This window comes from Triturus cristatus, chromosome 7, assembly GCF_964204655.1.
Source record: "Triturus cristatus chromosome 7, aTriCri1.1, whole genome shotgun sequence".
NCBI classification, from domain to species: Eukaryota; Metazoa; Chordata; class Amphibia; order Caudata; family Salamandridae; genus Triturus; species Triturus cristatus.
Window position 1 is genome coordinate 648,322,866 of NC_140590.1, and position 23,464 is coordinate 648,346,329.

Consider the following 23,464-nt stretch of genomic DNA (forward strand, 5'->3'; position numbering starts at 1 on the left):
CTCTGTCCTTTGTCTAGCATCTGATCAGTAAGGACCCCGCCAATAGCTCTAGGTATTTGAAATGGAGCTGCTGTTCCTCTGCAGACCATTTTGCTCATGTAAATTAATCCCCTCAGCAAGCTCCCCAACCTGACTTGCTGGCATCTGGCTCTATAGTTATATCGGGGTTGGAGCCGAAAATAGCCCTCCCGTTCCAAGTCTCCATGTGGGCCAACAAGCACCGCATTTCCTCACTGACCTCTTTCATGAGGGCAATCTATTCTGAGTATTGGAAGCCCTTGCGCAGGTGGAAGTCTTTGAGGCGTTGGAGAGCACTGTAATGGAGAGGGCCCGGAAAGATCGCTTGTATGGAGGAGGACATAAGGCCCACCATGCGGGCCACCTGTCGAAGGCAGGTTGTCGGTCTGGACAGTGTCCTTTTCAATTCTCTGCGATTCGTGCCCACTTTCAGAGAGGGAAGGTTTAGGGTCTTTCCCACTGGATTGATGACAAAACTCAGGAAGGTCATCTGTTTGGAGAGGACCAAGAGCGACTTCCTCTCGTTGCTGGCAAAGCCTAAGGATTCCAGCAAGTGGATCGCCATTTGCAGTTGGTCTGCCAGTCATGATGGACATTGATCCAAGAGGAGGAGGAGATCGTCTAAGTATATTATGAGATGAAAACTCTGAGCCTGAGGTATTCCACCACTGGTTTCATAACCTTGGTGAAACACCAGTGGGGTGAGGAGAGTCCGAAGAGCAGGATCGTGAACTCGTACACCTGATCTTGCCATTAGAACTGCTGAAACTTGCAGTGTGGGGAGAAAATGGGGACCATCAGGTACGTGTCCTTTGGATCCAGACGCACCATCCACTCACTGAGGTGGAGCAAATTGTGTAAGAGGTGGATATACGAAAGTGCCCTCTTTTTACATGGTTAACCCCACTTTTTGCCCAGGTACCCAGGGCATATGTTCTTTACCAAAACTGCATTAAAAACGAAGCCCAATTGGCCCTCTTTGGCCACAGGTCAGTCCCTTGTAAATGGTACCATAGGTACCAAGGACACTTTGGCCAGGGAAGGCCTCTAACGGCTGCAGCACTTATTGTGCCACCCTTAGAGGCCCTGTACACACACACACTGCCATTGTAGGCTGCGTGTTTTGGTGCAGAACAAAGTGAAGAGTCGACATGGCACACATCCCTGTGTGCCATGCCTACAACCCACTGCCCAGGCATAGGTCAGCCACCCCTCCAGCTGGGTGCACTATACCAGTTGTTAGGGTACAGGTGCATGAGCCCTGTACCCCTACAGTGTCTAAGTCAATTCTTAGACATTGTAATTGCAGTAATGCCAGTAAGAGTATATGATGCTGGAAGTTTGTCAACTCCACTGCGCCCTAATGGCTTTATTGAAAAATTGAAAGTTTGGTATCAGACTTCTCAGCACATTAAACCCACACTTATGCCAGTGTGGGATTTAATGAAAACTGCACTCAGAGGGCATCTTAGTAATGCCCCCTGAAACACGACCTTACACTAGTGTCCAGGCTGAGTGGCTTCTCGCAAGCTGCCACCACTGGACATGTTTCTGGACCCCTGGGTCAAGAGCCTGCTGCTCTCCGGGGTCTGAAACAATGCATATCCTGGGACGAGGTGCCAAGCCTCCTCCCCCAGAATGGGCAGGGTCCATGATGAGGAAGCTTCAAAGGCTTGCCACCTTTGTGAGCTACCCCAGAACTTTGCTGCTTTCAGCAACTGGCCTCCACCGGTTCGTACCCCCACTTTGGGCAGGAGAATATGCGGGAAAACCAAGTGAGGAAGGGAGGTGTGCCCACATTTGCCAACCCCAGCCCTCAGGTGGGGGAGTCAAGGTGAAGCACAACTCTCAGTCCCCGCCATCTTACAGATGGGAGACCCAGCCAACCAGAGTGAGGCATATGCACCCTCCTACTTAAGGGTGGCATAATAGGGGGTGTACCCACCCCAACAAAGGGATCAATTTGTCTCAACCTTTCCTTACCTGTAACACACCTAAATCTAGTATTATGGGGCAACCCTAAACCTTGCCTCCTCAGACAAGAATCGACAAAAACAAGAGAAGAAGGACCGAAGAAGCTGTGCTGAACTAAGAAGAGGACAACGCCCACTGACTTGTCCTCAGCCCTACCGGCCTGTCCCTACCTAGCACCTGCTCCAGGGAAATCCTGGTGTGTCCTGCAGCCAACAACCTCAAGAACCTGCAGGACCTGCCCTGCCTTCCAAGCCAAAGACTTTGTCTCCTGTGAGCATTGGAGTTGCACAGACTACTCTGGCTAAGGCCACAACGTGAGTCTGCACCTGACGCCCACGGCCCAAGTTCGAGTGGCCCAACACCACGAGGAGGTCTCCCCGGCAATCCTGACCTGAGATCTGGTGATCTCTGACCTGCCTCGAATCTCCAAGCGAAGCCTGCAGCCTCTTTCTGGAGTATCCCCCTGCCTGCGACTACAGCTGGTAAGAAAATCCCGACCCTTAAAGACACCCCTACACCTGACGTCCCACGGCCTTGGGTGGCCCAACCAATGGTGTCCCAGCACCTCAACTTACCTCTCCAACTGGTGGTCAGCTCCATAAGGTCTTCGTCCCCGAGCCTGCAGTCTTTGTTGCAACCGGAAAATCCCCATTGAAATCAACAGGGCACCCGACTCCAAACTAGCACCCTGCACCCAGCCGCCCCTGTGTTGCTGCGGGTGTACTTTGGGTGCTAACTCGGATCCCCCTTTGCCCTGAGCCTAACACCAGGAGCTTTGCTCCCACAACCTTGGGGCCTGCTCATGAGCAGCCACCAACTGAAGGCCCCCTATCACCAATTGGATAACATTGGACCTCAGCACTCTGCACCCAGACACCCTAGTGCCGCTGAGGGTGTTTTAAGAGTGCAACCTTGATCCTAGGGGGAACCCTAGTTCTAACCCCAGAATACCAACTCCCACAAGTAACTAATTACCGGATAACTCGGTTTCCTCCCATAGGATTGCATTGACTGCTTTTCTTTAAAAATTGTTTTAAGTGTGGAGTTGGTTTGTATGGAACCTTGAACAACTGCCTATGTACTAAAAGTGAATCACTTACCTTTTGTCTAGGACATGTCTATGTGATATCTAGGCATATCACACTGATTAGCAAATGTAATCTGAAAAGTAGTCTAAAAAGTAACGTGCATTACCTGTAATTCAATCAACTGGATTTGAACCTGCATTCAATTGTAAAACAACGCATAAGATTTTGCAAAGCATTTATTTCACTTACCTGCACCAGGCTTGTCTTAGTTCTAAGAAATAAAATAACTTAATCATCTTTTTGATACAAACAAATTTGTCTGAGTTCAGTCTTTGAGTGTGTGGCATCATTTGCTGCCTGAGTATGTACAACAATTGCTTAACACTACCCTCTGATAAAGCCTTACTGCTCGTCCACACTACCACAAATATAGAGTAAGGTGCTATCTACTTTTACCTTTACCTACCTTTGGGGTTCCACTGGACTCTGTGCACACTATACCTCATTTTGGTATAGTATATACAGAGCCAGCTTCCTACAGTGGATTCCTTTTATCTTGAAGGAGCGGTAGACCAGCCACCCATTGAACTCTCTGAGATTGATCACCTGCTGTTGACCTCTATCTCGTTTTTCGACCAATTCGCTGATATATTTCCTGACCACCATTTCCCCTTTCTGCTTTTCCTCTGTTGCCCTCACCCAGCTGTGCTGTCCCCTCGCCGCATATTATTCCCCCCCCTTTCAATTGTCCTTGCGTTCTCCACTGACTGTACACAGTAATGTTTTTTTTTTGCCCCGTACCCTCACCTCTTCCTCCATCCTGTACCCTGCAAGTGATTTCAGACCTCGCAAAAGTAGACCGCCCCAGACACCTCTGGAAAATTCCCGCACTGCACATCGCTCTTAAAATGACGTAAAAGGCAGAAGCTTAGACGTCCCCTACTGACAACGAAAACACATATACGTCATCTAATAACCACGCCCGTGGAGGTCTTCCTGATGTGACAAGTGGCACATACCGGATAGCGGCAGGTCGTCGACGTCACTTCCAGTGATCTCATTCAACCAATGTTTAAACACGAAAGAAAAGACAATGTGTGGCCACCAGAATAAAGTAGCGACTAAGGCTTGCGTGCAGAGTGAAAAAGGTCATGAGAGTACCTAATAGTTGGTATTACGAAGTGAACGGCAATTTAAAGCAAATTACTACTGAAAGGATACATTTCCCTGTCCAGAAAATTAAATTACAAGAGCATCTCTGCTCGGTCTCCAACTTGCGATTATGGTGATATCTGCTTGGGCAGCATTGACACCTATGTGGCCAGGCATGTGGCACGGTAAAGCGTTCATAACCCTTGAGAAATCTCTGAAGCGCTTTCCAGGCATGTAGCACGCATAGGTAGTATTTATTTATACGTTTTTATATAGCGCGTACTCAGGGCTTTAAGTGGGATGAAAAATCTGGAGGGTCTCTCAAAGGGGCGTGGCCAATGTAATTAAGGGCGTGGCTTAAAACCACTTAAACTAAAAAACCTGTGCTTAGCATAGTGTGCCGCCCGACTTGTATTTTGTTATTTCTGTCATTGCATCTCGATACATCATACAACAAGTAAGATCATACCTACAAGTCAGGACTATTGGCTTTGTAAATGGTTGTTAGTTGCATTAGATAAATAAGCAGCAACTATGGCTTGTTGTATATAATATTGAAAAAGCTTCCACTTAGAGCCCTGTGACACCAGGACAGTGTTGTTGCTCCCGAGTTTCAAAAAGAGAAGGGAAATCCAGAGAGAAAATAACTCTCTTTAAAGGATTTCCCTTCACCTACAACGCTCACCTGGCATGATGTCATGCCGTAACTTATCCACTAGTGAGAAGTGGGCAGTGTGAGCACGCCGCACAGCCAATAGGTCTCGCCCTTGGGACCTTATAAATGTTTAACCATGCAACAGTTAATGTTGTTGCACCAAGGATATTGTGCTGCATAACTAAATACTAAATAAGGTCCCAAAAGCGAGACCTATTGGCTATGCCAATGCTTGTATAATTGTTGAAGTCTGCTGGAATAGAAATAAAGGAAGCAAGCAGAGCATAATCCTCACCTCCGGTCCTGACTTAGAATTACTTGGCACTTTAACCATGTCAAGAATAATACTAATGAAGGCACCTGAGCATGCATGTGTATTTAAGAGGTCACACAAAAATAACTTCTATCTTGAATCAGGCTTCTTATTTCACAACGAATAAAGGCCGTGGCGGACTAAAGGCATATACAAACATCAATATGGATATGCAAACCAATAGGTGGCCACTTTTGATGAAACAACAATTCATACCAACACTAATCTTTATAAATCCCTAGATGGTCATGATATATAGATGATGTATTCATGATCTGGAGAGTCTCTAACTCCAGTTTAAAGTCATTCTTTTAATGACAGATCGGACAAAACAATATTTTACTTCTCACTCTTGAATTTAACATGACTAAAATCAACTTCTTGGACTTGTCTATGTAAGAAGACTCAGGAATTTTCTACACATGTCTGGAGGTAGAAGAGTTTGTTAAGTGCATTGTGACTTCGAACCGTGGCAGGGTTAAAACCTTGCGCAAATATGGGAGATCTTTACTTCTTTAAGATGGCGGCCATCATAGACGCTAATAACGAAGAGTCCTTCTTCTAATTGTTTGATGGAGTCGCACATGTCGCTTTACACATGTGCGTATATATTCGGCATTGGGAGTGAGCTCGGTTTCATATACTTGGATAACGATGGTGCCGACCGGAGTACTCTCCCTTTTAGGTAAGATCTCGTCTAGGAACGGACGTATTACTTGGTGCAAATGTTAGAATAATTGATGGATGTGGAGAACACGTACGATTTTTTTTGCCTTGTTTACTATAAGGTTTTGGATTAAGTTTGAGACGGTGTTTGTCACAGCCTCTTTTAATATGATGTGAGTGAAATTTTGTGATAGAAATAGACTGCGTTGACAATTCGTTAACACTGCGATCCGTTTTATATTGCTGCCTGTAATCTCCATTAGAGATGAACGAGAGCTAGATAAAATTGTGTGACGCAGGTTACGATATTATAGCCCGCTTGTTAATTGAATAACAGTATAAAACTGAGATTTATAGGTCGTTTTTCCATATCTGGATATTCCTTTTTTGTATGAACATTTATTCTATGTGTGATGGGCTGACTTTATGCAGGATTGACTTGTGGGACGTAGATTAAATCTCGTTTGCTATCTGCATTGGAATATTGATGTGCTTGACTAATGTTCGCTTTTTCACTTTTAGATATATAAATAATCCTTATCATTTGACGCTTTGATAGGGACTATAATTCATCTGAGGTAATTCTCTTCTAAATACTCTCAAATAGGATTAATACCTAAATTTTTCGAGTGATTTATTTATAGGACATTAGACGTTACTGGTACCTTGTCGGGTACAATGTAGGTTAACGCAAGGTTTCTCTTATTTTCTTGGTGATGCTTATGGAAATGTGCGGACATTTCTGTTATAATATAGCCAGCAAATATATGATGTAGAAACTTAATTTTAAGGAATCTCGCACGTGTTTGACTAAAGTTTTGATTTGACTTGTAGAGAATATGGTATAAGCTGATGTTATTTCTCATGTTTTCCCCTTAGACATTTACACATACACGAATGAAAGTGTATGGTACCACACTCAGGCCTTACTTGAGGTGTGGTGAAATACTTTTTGATATTCGCCTTTTGGTGAGTAATCTTTAAAGGACATTTTAAGGATTTAACTTGGATATGTTTCTCTGCTCCTAATACACTAGGACAGTCTTGTCCTTTCCTTTATAGCCACATGGGTGTAAAACTAATTAAGTTTTTATTCTGATTCTTTTCATTTATTTTATTGATCCTCTGTTTCCTTTCTCTCTTGATCTGTTTCTGTGCTTGGTAGCACTTTAATCATTTGGCTTTCCGTCACTTGGTGGATATCTGTCGGTTCTTGAGAGTCTATGGTCACTTATTGATTTTTATATAAGTCACATTAGTAAGTCTGCTTGAGACTTTTTGTACATAGAATCTGTGTGAATATCATTTAGAAGTAACAATGTTCTGAATAGAACTATTTGTTATTATCATTGTAGCCCTGAGGAAGTCGCCGGGCCACTCACCCTAGACGAAACACGTGTTGGCTACTGATTATTCTTTGGCTATTATATCTATGCCAATGTGTCACTATGGATTAATATCAAATGATCACATGGAGAAGATTTGAGAGAAAAAGAGACAAAGAAAATAAAAGAAGAACACCGTTTGTTGATTTATTGGACTAAAAAAATCTTTATTGGATTGATACTGATGATTGATACCTGAATGCTTACTTGCTTTTTTGCTCGGGAACATCTCTCTGTGTGTTGAGTTTGTTAAGTGTGCCATGTTAGCTCCATTTTGAAAAGTTGTTTGTTAAAAAAAAAAAAAAGCTGGAAATGTTTTAAAAAATGTTCACTGTGTCAAACCTAACCGAGGCTATGCTAGTGGAAGTCATTCCACCTCGTTTAGAGGTGTGGAACAAAGTTTAGTGGGGTGAAAAACATCCAGCTGCTTTGACAATCTTAATTGTCCCAACATTATAAGTCCTCTAGCCGTGTTAACGAAACTAATCACATGTAGAATTCTGCCTTCTTAGGTTTATTTCTGAATTGTGTATTTTATTTGTATGCTTTTGATTGGATTGGTCCCAAAGTTGTTCACCACTCTGCGTGCACCATCGTATTTATAAAAAAAAAATGATAACTAAATACTGCTCCTAAAGTAACTCTATTCGAGTTTTGCTAATGAATGTTTTATACGTGTTGCCATTTTTTCTAAACTATACTTTTAAGCGACATCGACATCAGTTTCCTTTTTGCTCATTATGATTTTTTCTCTGTTACTGATGGGACTGTTTTCACTACTTTCGTTCCAGGTCCTTGATCGAAAGAATAGTGAAACCGAGGAATTGAAGATGTTATACAGAAATAAACAGAATGACTCCGAAGAGACAATAAGGAAGCTTGAGAGGAAAGGTAACATCGCTTCAAATCCTTGTCGGAGAAACCTGTCCTTTCTGAAAATTCAATTTTGGCAGCAGCCCATCAGAATGAAACTACAAGTACACAAAGGTGGTATCACAGTGGTATCATCTATAACGAGATGTCCACTGTTGAGTATTATGAAAAAGGCAGTCTTTCCTGTGCTTTTTATGTTGTTAAAGAATTCTTGGTGACATTCTGAAAGCTTCCCTGGGAATGTATTCTACCTGTTGATTACAATTGGCTTTGTGGTTTGTAACTCACATTTGCTTGCTTTCTATTTGCTCGCTTTCTGTAAACAGGTGTTTGAATTTTGTGCTCATCTTATCACATTTGCAGTGCATTCAAAGAAAGAGGTCAAATGTCAGGCACTGTCTTCTGAGGGAGCTTGGTGTTAACTTTTTTTTTCACTGACATAAAAGTGAGAGGATTTAGCTGACAATCTGGGGGTGAAAGAAAAGGCTTTTTTCTAGCACACAACTCAATGTAAATGTCTGTAAATGAACTGTGCAAATATTTCAGAATATATCAGAATTAGCAAAGCACAAACAAAGCACATTTTTCGTAATTCTGCAGTGTGGTTGAAACAAATATTTAAATAGTATCAAAACAAATCAGTGCACTAGGTGATGCAGTTTCCACGCGTTATCGTTTGTGCACTGTATAGTTTTATCAGTAGAATTGTATGTCTGTGCTAATGGAATGGACATGTCAATTGAAAATGTATTGTCTGTAATGGCACTGCACTACCACACCATGCATACTCCACTCTGTGCCACTCCACTCTACTGCACAGTACTCTACTCCACTCTACAACACTCCACTCCACTCTACTGCATAGCATCCTACTCCACTCTACGCCACTTCACTTCACGACACTCTACTCCACCTTGTGCCCCTCCACTCTACTCCTCTCTACGCTACTCTAGACCTCTCTACTCCACTCTGCGACACTCCACTCTACGACACCCTATTCCACTCTACGCTACTCTATTCTCTGAAACTCTATGCCACTTCAGTCCAGGGCACTCCTCTCTAAGCCACTCCGGTCTACGCCACTTCACTCTACAACACTCTATGCCACTCTGTAACACGATATGCCACCTCCCACCACTAAACTCCACGCCCCTTTACTCCACTCCACTTCTACGCCACTCCACTCTGACACTTTACTCCATGACACTTTACTCCACTCTGCAACACTCCACGCTACTCCACCCCATTGGACTCCATGGGACTCCACTCTACATCACTCCACCCTATGACACTTCACTCTACAACACTTAACTCCATTATTTTCTACACCACTCTATGGCGCTCCACTCTGACACTACTCTCCAACACTCCTGCGGGTCTCTGCTACATTCTATTCCACTCTGCGCTACTCTACTCTGTGACACGTTATGCCCCTCTACCCCACTTAACTCTAGGCCACTGTACAACTCTTCTCCACTCTGTGGCACCTCACTCTACGACACTCTGTGCTACTCTACGCCTCTCCACTATATGCCACGCTTCTCCACTCTACACACCCTCCACTCTACAACACTCTACTCCACTCCACAACACTCTACTCCACTCTATGCGAGTCCACCGTACACCTCTCTATACCACTCCACTCAAAAACACTTTGCTCCACTCTATGCCCTTTCACTCTAGGCCCCCCTCCACTTTAAGCCCCTCCACTCTACGACCCTGCAATCCATTATATGCCACTACACTCTACAACACTCTACACAACTTTCTCTACGCTTCTCCTTGCCACTTTACTCCACTATATATCACTTTACTCCACTTTACATCACTCCACTCTGACACATTACTCCACTCTGTGCCACTCAGTCCACTCCTCTCCACTCTACATCCCTCCACTGTATGCCCTTCCACTGTACACCCCTCTACTCTGTGCCACTCTACACCATTCCACTCTACTTCACAACACTCCACTGTATGATATTTCACTCCACTGTATGACAGTCCACTCCACTGTATGACACTCCACTCCACTGTACGACTCTCCACGACACTCAACTCCATGGCATTCCACTTTACACCTCTCCACAACCCTCTACTCTACAGCACTCTATGCCACCCCACTCTATGCCACTCCACTCTACGACTCTCCACTCCACGCGGCTCTCCTCTATGCCACTAACTTTTAGCCATGCTGTACAGTGGCCACACTGGTGTACAACATGGCTAAAACACATTGACGAAGCAAAGAGCTAACTAACACAAGGTAATCTCAGACATAAATCTCTAGGGACTCATCCGCTTCTAATGATCTTTGAATGATTGAATTGGCAGGTAATGAGCCAACACGCAGAGAACATGAAAGTTGAAGGGCGGCTGAAATGATAAGAGTGCTAAAGAAAATGGACTGCCATTATTGTACTGAAGAGGATTAACAAGGTAGCAATGCTGTATGGCAATGTGTTATTATTGTACTGAAGAGGATTAATAAGGTTCCAATAGCAAGCCAATGGGGGAAAAGGCCCTCTGGAACAGATGATCAATAAGTGAGAAAGTAAGATGAAGTGTTGGGATAATCATATACAAACCTGCCCCTCTATTAAAAAAGAATCACATGTCAGATAGAGAAGAACCATGGACGTCGATTCACCAAAATGCTTAAGTTAACGGAAGTAGCATCACATACCTTTTCACTTTAATGACATCACAGGACTTGACTTCATATGATCTTGGACAGAGATGTCATGTAGCCTTCACCCTATGGTATCACAATAATTGACATCCATAAAGTGCCATTATAACTGCATTGTTAATATAGCAGCAAAACCAAGAGAAGTACCTATTTTAGATCCCAGCTCTGTTAAGGTTCACACATAATATGCCAGAGGAGCATTACTCATTTAGCTTAGTCTTCATCAGGCTCCCAGAGGATATAGTGCCACATAACACAGAAAAGCACTGATAATCTAAGTTCTTTACACTGAAAAATGTCAGAATGTATTTAATAATTTACCTGGTGTGTACCCCAAAGAGAAACGTAGTGGTAAATTATAGGGAGAGGGAAAAAATGAGAAATAAATATTCTTACTTACTTTGACTCACTTATTCTCATGCATTTGCTTTCCCTCTCACTCACATTCACTCTTACTCACTTTCTTACTCATACTTCTTCTCACATATTCTCACTCTCTATGACTCATTCTAACACGTAGTTATATTTACTCGGTCTTACTCATTCTTACTCATTGATTATCAGTCTTACTTTGTCATCTTTCTCTTACTCATTCTCACCCACACGTCACTCACTTTTGCTTTCACTCTCACAGACACTCTTACACAAACTTACTGAAACACACTCACTCACAAAGACTCTCACTTGCATGCATGCACACAACATACATTTAAAATTATTTTATTATATATTACCTCTGCTGCCAGCAGAGGTCCTGTTTCAATTACTGGTGCTACGGTTTTTTATTACAGTAATAGTGAATAATATTATTATAATAAACAAGCATTGGCAAGGCCAATAGGTCTGGCTTAAAAGGAATGTTGTATGGCAATGTGAAGCATTAAAAGTAAATAACATGGGATAGATATGTATTGTGAGGAAGCAAAGAACTTTTGAATAATATTGGTTTAGGTTAAAAGTTCAGGTGACAGTCAAGACAGGCCTAAAAATCCATGTTGGTTAATGACTGTCCTCCTCTCATCTGTGCTGCTGTCAGAGAAAAACAACATAAAATGTCTAGTTATCTAAGACAAGTTAATAGCATTCAAATGTCATGTGTGTGTCCCAGAAAGTTCAAGCTTAGGTAGCTGGATAAATAAACAAAATGATCATAGATGCATGGAGGAAAAGCACTTTTTTGTAGAAGCACACAACTTTTGCCCAATCAAAGCATGTACTACTGGCGTTCTACATGTGGGCGAAACCAAAGCACCTTCATAGTAATGCTCACATAATTGACAGCCGACAGCTGCGCTGTCAATCCAGTCCATAAAATAGGGGGCAACCAAGGAATGGCGCTCCAATGGCTATAAGGGTGAACTGTGTTTGTGGCGCTGATTTGACCACCTTTGAGGTCAGAGGTCCCAAAGGCAGCACCAGGGGTTACAGAAGGAGCGCAAGGGGCTGCAAAGGGAAAACTAAGATTCACTGATACAAACCCTTGGTGACCCCTAAATGATGTCCTCAAGGAGAACTACTTAGATTTTGCAGAGTTCCTGTTAGTTAGGAAAGAGCACTGGAAAATGTAAGGTGCTCTGAGACCTGCTACTCATATTGATCGTCTGTCATAGTAACATACCATTGAATTCCAGTGAACAATAAAGCCTGCAAGGAAAAAAAGAACACATGCCACTAACAGTGTTTGTTTTTATTGTCTGACAGTTCAAACGCTTGTTCGTGAGTCCCAAGTGATCCGAGAGAGTAAAGAAAGACAGATTGCGGAGTTAAAGAAGATGTGTGAGCAAAGTACAGAATCTATTAGGAATGAATGGGAGAAAAAGGTAAGTAATTGCTCTCTCTTGACTGTTTCAAGATTGAACTAACTGAAGAAAGTTAGCACAAATGTAAAATTTCAAAACATGAATACACTGACAGCTTTGTTTTCCATATTCCTGCTTATCAGAAAACTTCCAGTGATGGAGAGACCATTAGTATGATCATGATTGAGTTAGGCTGAGCCGAATTCCCATATTGTTTTCCACACCACCTGATCACGACTGGCCAAGTGTTCCCATGTCCTTGTTCTGTGGCAAGGAGCAGGGCGGACTTTTCATGCTACCCATGCTACAAGTCACTTTCTTTTCACTCCGCTACCTTCTCAATCCTCCTGTCACAATGCTTCCCTCTCACACAGACAACACCTCATCAGTCCAGGTTTATAATGAGTTTCCACTGCTCCTGCTTGTTTCCTCCCGCTGGGAGCACCGCAAATTGGAAGGGACTCGGAGTCCCAGCACCCCCTACTCTGCCAACATTGTCACCGCGCTTAAAAGCGCGCCTGGAGTCCCGCTGCGCTGTAGCCGCATTTCCACTGCTCCTGCTTTTTAGGTCTCGCCTGAGCCAGCGCATGCGCTGCTCTGGCAAGACATTTAGTAAGCTGGTTTTCGAAGTGCTACCCACAGGCTTTTTCCGGCCACCAGCCTGCTGTTACGCGCACAAGCTCACGCGCCTCGTTCCCTCTCCAATGCTGCGCGCGCATCCCTCGCACGCTTAGCACAGAGCGCGTCATCGCGATGACTTTCGCTTTCACCGCAATCGCGATGACTTTTGCTTTCGCGGCCACGCTGCGTTACTTTTACGTCCGCGCAGCCAATGCTTGTTTTCATTAGGTGCAGAGCTACTTTATTTCGTTTGATATTCACATATGAAACCCACCAAATCCATACAGTGCGATGACACTCGTACAGCCAACACACACTTTGCAGATGACAACCACTATGTCAACGTAGATAGACTGAGGACGTAAAAAGGGGCAACGAACCTTTGCTACTGCCTCCTAATTTCACACTCGAAGGATATCTGTCTCAGACAGGAACGGACCCACGGTAATATTCCCTGTTACAAACTGACAACAGGATTACTATTAGAGTAGCAGAGTTTCATGTGCGGTCACCTCGTACATAGCTGCAACATTACTTTGTAAAAGTGGAAAATGTAGCTGTACTTGTAAGGTTGATTTAAGCGCCTGAGTCAGTTTGCTGTGTCTGGATGATGGCGCTTTAAAACTACATGATAACTAATGCATAAAACGTGGCAAGGTGCAGGTCAAAAATCCACATTTTCGTCTACATGCTCATTCCATAGCCATGACACAGGCATATCGAAAAGGTGGGCTCTTTTATAAAATAACATTATTTTTCAACTTTGTAACAATTTTCCATTCTTTGTGCACTTGCTGCCGCAGTTTCTCCGCCTGAAAGCAATCTAAATTCCCTGTGTTGCTGTTGTACCAAATTACGAGTACTTATTACGTGATAAAGAAAGACATGGTAGATGGAATATTGTGCATCGTGCTGAAACGTAAATGTAATGAGGAAGAAACGAGTTTGTTGTCGTTTCACAAAAGCCAGCAAGTTTATGACAGAAATGTAGTTTCAAATACAGAAGTGTTAAAGGTGAGCAACAAAGATATTATAAAAAGTTGTTGCAGAACTTTACAAAATGTTTACAAGACAAAACAAATGTACAGTTCACCTGCCAGGTACCGACTGACTTATACTCGCTCCCAGCCTACCCCCGACACCCTCCCCTCTTCAGTCTTGCTTCAGCTCAGTTTCGGAAAGTTGAACAAAAGTCTCTTTTAATAGAATATCCTCCTACTTTACCTGCGCCTGGCAGCAGCAGTAGCGGCAAAACTTCAGCCAGAAAATATCCAGAAGTTTCATCCCTTTCCTGCAGGTGCTGAAGAGGTTGGGAAAGTACACCAAGGAAACTAAAAATATATTTATGCCCATCTTGGTAAAACACCAGCCTCTTTTTTGAAAACATGGGTTTCAACTTGTTAAATCTCTTCCTATTATTGTAATTTCTCGGGAAAATGAGCGTATTCTGCTTGTATGCTTTTTTCAAGTTGTACCCCTCTGAATGCTCGAGGGCCTTCCGTGAGCTCACCTGTCCCGCCTTCCTTCGTGGCCAGTGTTACATACGTGGGATTGGTTGCGTCTCAGTAGCGCTGGCCCTTTATTGAACACGATGTGGCGAGGTCCGGAGAAGCCACAAACGGCGAGCCATCGCATCTTGAAGATTTTGTACTCCTCCCTCACATGCCCCCTCCTTCTTTCCGCACCCACCCCCCTACACCGACCCACCCCTTCTTCTGGATGAAGGAAGCATAGCTGCTGGGGTACACGCCACATGTTCTTTCCTTTTTTTTCAAACTGGTTCGCAGCGCTCTTGAAATTTTCTGTATTCGCACGACAAACGCATGCACCATGCCACAGATCATGGACAACACTGGCAAGTGGGGTGTCGATCACCATTAGATTTATGGAAGGTTTTAATCGAAGTGTACTGGCCTGTGCAAAAATATTTTAAGATAAAGGTTGGTGCTGTGAAGGCTTGCCAGATCTGGAAGAGGCTGGCTCGGTTATGGTTACTAATAGAGTTGTCAGCCTGTAGAAGTTAAAACGCCATCCACGTTCTGGCCCAGATGGGTCACTAAGGACCCTTTATATATAAAACCCACACGCGCAGCTGTCTAATTTGCATCCTGCTGGGACGGGACAGACCCACTAACATTTAGCCCTGCACTGTATGGCAGAAGGTCTAGTGAAGATCACATACAAAAGAGTGAAAGGTGCCAATAATACATGAATGTTGTTATGCAATAGTCCTTTGAGATGTCCATTAGTGTGTTTGCCATAAGGGCTGTATAACTTTTTGTCTCAGAATAGAATGCCTCCTCATTCTGGTTTACTGAGAATAAGCACTGCAGATGCCTCCTAAATCATCAGATGAGCAAACATTACATGTATCTAGAATCCCTCAGGTTCAGCTCTTACTGATTACCTTCATGTTAGAAAGCCTCAGATTTTAGAATAAGCACAGTTCTGATGAGAGCCCCTGATGACATAGCAGGGTCGAAATACATCAATAACTAGAAAAGAGAATGCTGAGCAATTTTCAAGTGAATGTCTTATATGGGGGCTAAAAGAATGGGCTCATTTATAACCCCATAATCTCCAGGAACAATTACCTTTATTTCCTCGATGGAATGGGCTCTCTGTAAAATAATGGACTCGTGAATTTCCCATTCAAACAAAGAATGCTAGTGTCTTCTTTTAAACTTAAACTTGGTGCGTGTAATGGCAGATTGTTGTGTTCGTTGCTAACCATAAATTGATTTGATTGGCTTAGAAATGTATAAAGCGCGCGATTGCCCGAAGGCGTCTTGGCGCTGACTCCGATGCACAGAGGATTCCTGGAAAGAGTAGTGTGCTGCCTTAACAGGTGAAGAGCCACGTTTTTACAGCTTTTCTTAAATGCAACCGTGAAGGACTGCTTTTTATCGTGATCGGTAGGAGATTCCAGTTTTTGGCAATCCGCAACAAAAAGCTTCTCCCTCCCCACCTCAACTGCTTAAACCTAGGGACTTGTAGAAGTTTTATGTGGGCTGGTCTCAAACTTCTGGTCAGCACATACCATTTCAGGTGTGTTCTCAAGAACTGTGATCCTGACCCATGCAAGTCTTTAAAGGCCAGGCACAGTGATTTGAACATAATCCTTTTTTCCATGGGTAGCCAATGGAGGGCTCTCATTCTATGTCCAACTGGCTCAGATCTGGGAATGTCGAGGACCAGCCTTGCAGCAGCATTCTGTAGGCGTTGGAGTTTTGAGAGATGTTGGACTTGGATCCCTGCATACAAGGCATTGTCATAATCCAGTCTGGACAGGGCCAGTGCCGTAACCGATGTTTTGCGTGAATCGAGAGCAATGAATGGGCAAACTCTTCTAATCATCTTTAAAATATAACAGATGGTCGAAGAGAGGTTGTTTATCTGGGTGTCAAAAGTCAGTTTGTTAACAAATGTGACTCCCAGATTTTTAACCTTGCCCACTGGTTTTGGGCAGTCACCCAAACTGGCCGGCCACCACTTGGGAGACCAAAAGTCTGTCTTTGATCCCAACAGCATAACCTCGGTCTTGTCACCATTCAGCTTCAGGCAGTTTAGCTGCATCCAATGATCTACCTGCGTCATGCAGTCATTGAATCGCTCAGCTGTTTCCTCAATTTTGTCTGCAACTGACACCATTATTTGGGTGTCATCAGCGTACGATACCGGAAGAAACCCACACTGCCCGATAATCTCTGCCAGCAGAGCAACATAAACATTAACAAGCATTGGCATAGCCAATAGGTTTCGCGTTTGGGACCTTAGAAGTGTTTAGCCATGCAACAGTTGATGTTGTTGCAGCAAGGATATTGTGCTGCATAACTAAATACTTATAAGGTCCCAAAGCGAGACCTATTGGCTATGCCAATGCTTGTTTCCTCCCGCTGGGAGCACCGTGAATTGGGAGGGACTCTGAGTCCCAGCAGCCTCAGCTCTGCCAACACCGTCACCGCACTTAAAAGAGCACTTGGAGTCCCGTGGTGTGGGACGCGCCCGAGCAAAGCCTGGGCCAAGGGCAGGCCTGGAGGAGGCCGGGCTGGGCCCCCCACTAACATCTGGTCCAACAGAGAGTGAACCCTTAACTTTCAGGTACAGTACTATTGATTACTTTAAACAGTTATTAACATTCCCTCAGCCCACCTATTTAAGAAATTCTAAATTAAAAAATTAGTAAGCGCAAGGGCCATCCCGATCGCACTGGAGTAACAGGAACCCTAGACGCTTTTATCACTCGCGCTGAATCAATGCTTAATCATGAGTTCCAGTTAACTGAGCGGCGTCTTTTACTCGACCCGCTCACCCTGCAGAGATGTTCTTCATTAGATATTGATAACTCGACGAGCATTCCACACTCATCTCCCACCGCTAGGATAAACCCCCCTTCGCCTCACTCTCCACCAGACCTGGTTGCCTCTATCTCTTCTGGTACTCCAAATGGGTCCAGTATACGAATAGCGGACAAGGCTTCCAAGTCACATAATGATGATCTAATGAGTGAACCTCCAGTAAAGCGAAGGAGGGGCGCGGGGGCACAAAAACCTAAACCAACGAAAGGGGCTCGTTTGGCCAAACTCACAAAACCTAAAATGCACGGCGATCCCGCACAGGGACAAAGTCCTACTTCTTTAGCCTCTGACCAGGCAATGCTGCCTTCCCAGCTGGACAGAGATGAATTTTGGATACGAATGGAGACCCTGGTTATTGTGTAACTAACCCCCTTGCAGCTGAAGCTATCTGAAATTGAAGAGAGGCTGGCCAAAGTAGAGGGTCTGGGTTTGCAGGGTCACATTCATACATCACACTCCACTGCAAGAATGGAAGAAGGGCAAAGGACACAAAGAGAAAAGAATCAGGAACCTTGCCGAAATAGGAACCTGAGTACTCTTACTCCATCCTTTGCCCCGCAGGGGCTAACCAGCATAGTGCAAAGGACCGGCAACTCCACTAATGTGAGGGAACTAGTAACTACTTCCCCCCTAATTCGTAGTAAAACCTCGGATAGATCCGTATGTAGTCCACACTTAAGTAAAACCGTGGGAGCCAATGTTGTAAGCTTAAATCAGGGGGAAAATATTGAGGGCCAGGCCCTTATTAGGTCAGAACTACTGCATCTACCTCCTTCAGCGGCTCCCCTTGTATTGGTTTTAGGTAATGTCCCCATTCTGAGGGAAGGTCAGTTTGAATCCAGGATCCAATTAATTGATAAATCTCTTCACTGGTTGTCTATCCATACAACAGGTTTGATATGGGGGGGGGGGTTCACGCCTTGCCAGCCATCTTATTATTGCAAGAAGGGTAAGGTGTGTTGGACGTACCCAAAAAAACCTGGAAGGTGATTGTGTGGTACTCAACCTTAATAAGTCATCAATGTCTAGATCACTTTTGTTTCAGTTACACAGAGTACCACCTAGGGTCTACCAGATTGTAGCCCTCCCTTTAAGTCACTTTTATACCCCTGTCCCTCATATAGCTCTGGAACCAATACAGAACTATAGGGAGGGTTATACAAATCTTACCTCACTTGGAAATTCGGGCATACCTACCTTGAATAGATTTGCCTCACTCTCAGATATATACCTCTGCAACTGACAGCCCTCTAGGACACCTGGGGTGCTCTCCCTATTACAAACTGTACCACCAGACATTACCGAGTCCCCTAGATTGTCTGACCCGAAGGCAAGGGAGCCTAGTACATTTTTATTAGCATTCTGGAATGTTGCGGGTATAACAAATAAGTTGAGTGATGACCAGTGGGAAACAACTTGGCAGAATTGCAACATAATTTCCTTCCAAGAAACCTGGGCAACAGACACAGTTTTTGTAAATGGCTATTGCTGTTTTCAAACTAGGGCTACTCCATCTTCATCAGGGAGGTCTAAGGGGGGCTTGTTAACACTGATCCCTAACATGTTGGCCCTGAAAATGAAGAGGTTTATAGACCAGAGCCAGCTTTTCCACATCCTTATTTTTGAGCTGGCCTAATTAACTTCTACAATAACAATTTTCCCTAATATGTACCTGGCTGTAGACGAAGTAAATAGGAAATTGGAAGAAAAATTACCAAGGTTAAAGGAACCCATACATTTTATATGGCTGGGAGATTTTAACATTCATCCTTGTAAATATAATCTAGAGAATGGATGCAACGGGTAATCCGTTATGTCATTTTTCACACTGCACCTATGGTAACAGATTGTGAATAACTATTCTTCTCTCTCAGACTCCCTGTAAAAAACCTTTCGACGGTATGACAAAGAAGCAACTATTTATTTTATCCTGGTCTCAAACCCTCTTAATGAGACCTGTACTAATGTTGACGCCCAATTTACGACTTTTAGCGATCATGCCATCTTAACCCGCGAGTTTCGATCCGTCTTCAAAGAAGTGCCCACCAAACAGGACGTTGATCCACCTCTCTTGGCGAAAAGAAATGGATACCAGCTCATGTGGGCCCAGATTGATCATTCTAAATTCCATTTTGAAATGGTGAACAACTCTCTTGATAGCATCGAAACCTGCTTGGATTTGAATATCTCTACCCGCGTATTGTTACTAGGGTTTATGAAAATCCTAGAAAACATAAGCAGCGTGTTAACTCATTATAAACCCAAAAGGGCAAAGGGCTGGTTTGATACATCTTGTTCAAAATCAAGAAAGACCCTGGCAATTGCACTCAGGACCCAACTTAGAGACGCATTATTAATTACATCGCTGCACAGGGAGTTTAAAATAGCAAGAAAGTCCAGGGAAAGGGTACTTAAGGACGAGATTTGGGCACGATTAAAGGAGACCTCAGAAACAGGAAACAGTAAAGAGTTCTGGGATGTGGTTAATGCCCCCTACTTTAAGACGTAAGGAGACCCCACATTAGAGTCCCATGTAGGTGAATAAGATTGAGTGGCACATTATTCAAGTATTTTTCCCTTATTGACACCCCGCCCAGTCCCCGTAACCCACCAGGGTTTAATACTCAGGATAAATTAGTATTCTCTCTCTTAGAGGTAAAGTGTGCCTTAGAGGCATGTAGTACGGGGAAAGCGCCGGTCCCGGACAGGGTTCCCATAGATTTCTTTCAAGGGATCAGGATCTCTGGGTCCCCCTCCTGACAAATGTTTGCGCAAACAGGCCCACTACCTTCGTGGAGGACGAGTGTAATAGTCCCCATTCACAAAAAGGGAGATAAGAGGAATCTCAAAAACTATAGACCCATATCTCTTATAGACACGACAGCCAAATTGATGGGTCATCAATCCTGTCTAGATTTGAACTCTGGGCCCGAGACAGGAATCTTCTAATGCAGACCCAGTATAGATTCCAACAAGGGAAGGGCACTGTTGATCAGTGCCTGAATCTCTCCCTTAGCTGCTTCCTCGCACCGCTTCTTTTTTCAATCAACACATACGGTGTGGAGGAGCCGCTGATGGGTGAAACACTGGACGTCCCTACTTTTGATTCCCAACGTATCCCAACTTTCCAGAACGGGCTTGGGCCTTCAACGCCTCATCACAGCGTATGCGGCCTTTATTTACACTTTGGATCTGAAAGTTAATCAGGCAAAGTCTTTTATATTAATTGCAGGGGCAGGAAAAAAGGAAAAAAATCCCATATTTCCATATGGACTCCATATAAATTGAGGTGATGAACTTGTTCCCTTATTTGAGAGTTCTTTTTCATAACAACCTTTCGTGCACACATGGTGGAAGGTAGGGTTATGTTAATGGACAGGAGTTTAGCGGCATTAAAATCGTTTAATAGGAGACTAGGCTCAAAACCTCCTGTAAAAAAGATTTATCATGCTAAAACAGTATCAGCTGTGACTTACGGGGCAGGGCTATGGGGGATGGTCCCCATTGACACCCCCCAGTCAACTGAGAATATTTTTTTTATATCATTAACTTCTCTGCCACAATCATATTCAAATTATGTTTCCCATATAGAACTCGGTCTTCCATATATCACCGACTTAATTCGCATGGCCCCACTGCTGCTGTGGCTATCAATCTGGCGTCGGGTTACTGTTCCCCTTAATCAAAGGATCATTAGCGATTTACTTAAATTAAAAAAAACATAGTAAGAGCAGATGGTTAAACTATGTTGAGTGGGAACTCAACGCGTTAGGTTTGATAAATCTTTTTAAGGATCCCAATTTATGTAAAAAGTTCTCTAAGCATAGACTGGTAGAGACTTTTAACTTGAGTGCTCAATACGAATGCAGGGAAAGGAATTATGGAGTGCAAACTGTCTGGATGTATCAACTGACCCCCCCACTGGCAGAGGGAGAGTTCTCTTATTTAGCAGAGGTTTCATTCTCAAACCATCAGTTTATCTTGATGAGGTTCAGTCTGAACCTGATTCCATTGATGCTGGGGTATCCGGCCAGAAGATTCAAGCATTCAGATTTGTCCCTGTGCCCTTGTGATCTTAAGTCATCCTAAAATGATCTACACTTGGTACTTTTCTGTAGTCTGTATGCCAAGGAAAGAAAGATATTTATTATTCCAATTTTAAAGAAGTACCACTTTTGCTCATGTCGGGTTGCGTTATCTTTTTAAAATCATTACCCAACCCGTTGTTTTGTTTTGTTGTGGCATCCTTCTTGTGGGCATGCATACGGAAAAGGAAATACGTGGCTAATGACTGAATTTTGGGGATCCTTACATTGCTTGTGGTTTTTTTTAAACTTTGTAGTTACTTTTTTTAATCTATTGTATCTTTTATGATCTTAAGTGCGTAGTAATGGGGGCATGGATTTATGAACTTGATTAGGTCGGACTTTTTACGAGATGAATTGTGTTTAGATGTGATTTTGTGCAGTGGTTTATGTATTCTTTATGTACTTTTATGATCTGATTTAATGAAAGATCGAATAATCATTACATTTGAGACTAATAAGGAAATTCGGCCCAGTAACAATAATTCCGCCCACCCCAAATTTCCTCATGGAATGTCTCAATATTAGTAATCCATGCCTAATTGTGCATTCTCCCTGCTTTGGCAAAGTTGTGCATTACGTCCAAATGCAATTAATCCCAACTTTCACAACGGCCCGCTGAGATGGTGGAAGCGTTTAAACTGTTGTGAGTTGTATGAAAGATGAATATTGAGGGGATTCAGAATAAACAATAAGCTTCTTCCATGGAACCCTTGTCCATATACAAATATCAAATTCGCTCTGTCTGGATTCATTACGTTTTCTTTAATTTGATGTTTATCATTATTTGTCTTTAGAAAATGTAGACTGTGGCCCACAAGTCAGAGTTACCGATATAGGTCCAGTTTTTTGCCAAAAACATTAAATAATACGTTTCACCATGGAGGTCATTTAAAGGTCTTCAGGGGTAGCAGCTGCGACCCCTGGCCTCAGAGGTGGCAAAATCAGTGGCAGGAACACAGTCATCTTGTCCTTATGGACGCTGGTTGGGGCTTGACTCTTTGTTGTCTGACATATTTTTATTGCACTAATAGTGAATCATGTTACATTTTTCACTATTAGCATTATAACATTTGAGTACAATTAGCTGGAATATGACCTTCTCTGGAAGCTGTGGTGTGTAAAAAAAAACTTTTAAATGTATGCTGTGTGCATCAGGTGAGAGTGTGCTTACATAAGAGAGAGTGAATGTGTGTTTAAGTGTAAACCTGTGTGTGAGTGAAAGTGAAGGTCAAAGTGTGTGCGATGTCACTTCCGCTGCCCTAGGCATTTTGGTGAATTGGTGTCCATGAGTTTCACTTGTTAAAAATAATTTCATTCTAATACAACTTAGTGGGGAAATAAAATTCCTCCGAGTTGCTTTCCAAATCTTTAATCTGTTGTCACCGAATTTTGTCATGTAATGTTTATTGTTTCGATATGTCGACTCAGTTTTGAAGTGGCTTGTTACAGGTTCCCTCGCCATGATGAGCACTTAGTGTCTTGTTTATGCTCTCTAGCTCCACACAGCGGTGGCAGAGATGGAACACGACAAGCTTGAACTGCAGCAGAAGCACACTGAAAACATCCAAGCGCTTCTGGACGACACCAATGCCCGCCTCATCAAAATGGAGGCCGACTACTTGGCGCAGACCGAGGAAACGGTACGTGTCCTCCCCCGTAGCCTCACAACTCTAAGATGGTTACACATTGCAAAGTTAATGATTGATGTTTCTTTTATAATAAATCAAAAAAATAGCAAAGTGGCATTTATTATAGGCAGTTTACCAGCACAGAAGTGGATAGCAATTAGCGAGTTTATGAGCGGATGTATTGTGATAAACATTAACACATTTTGAATTTATAACC

General features: G+C 43.3%; 1 protein-coding gene across 4 annotated transcripts in view; it reads left to right on the forward strand.

Moving 5' to 3' along the window:
- CEP112 (centrosomal protein 112) overlaps positions 1–23,464 on the forward strand; it is a 2,536,355-nt gene that overhangs the window by 675,776 nt on the left and 1,837,115 nt on the right. For all 4 annotated transcript variants that reach the window (XM_085617276.1, XM_085617275.1, XM_085617278.1 and 1 more), the window contains 3 exons: positions 7,983–8,082; positions 12,455–12,573; positions 23,116–23,259. In XM_085617276.1, coding sequence (XP_085473402.1) covers positions 7,983–8,082; positions 12,455–12,573; positions 23,116–23,259 — 363 coding nt within the window. The remainder of the gene's footprint in view (positions 1–7,982; positions 8,083–12,454; positions 12,574–23,115; positions 23,260–23,464) is intronic.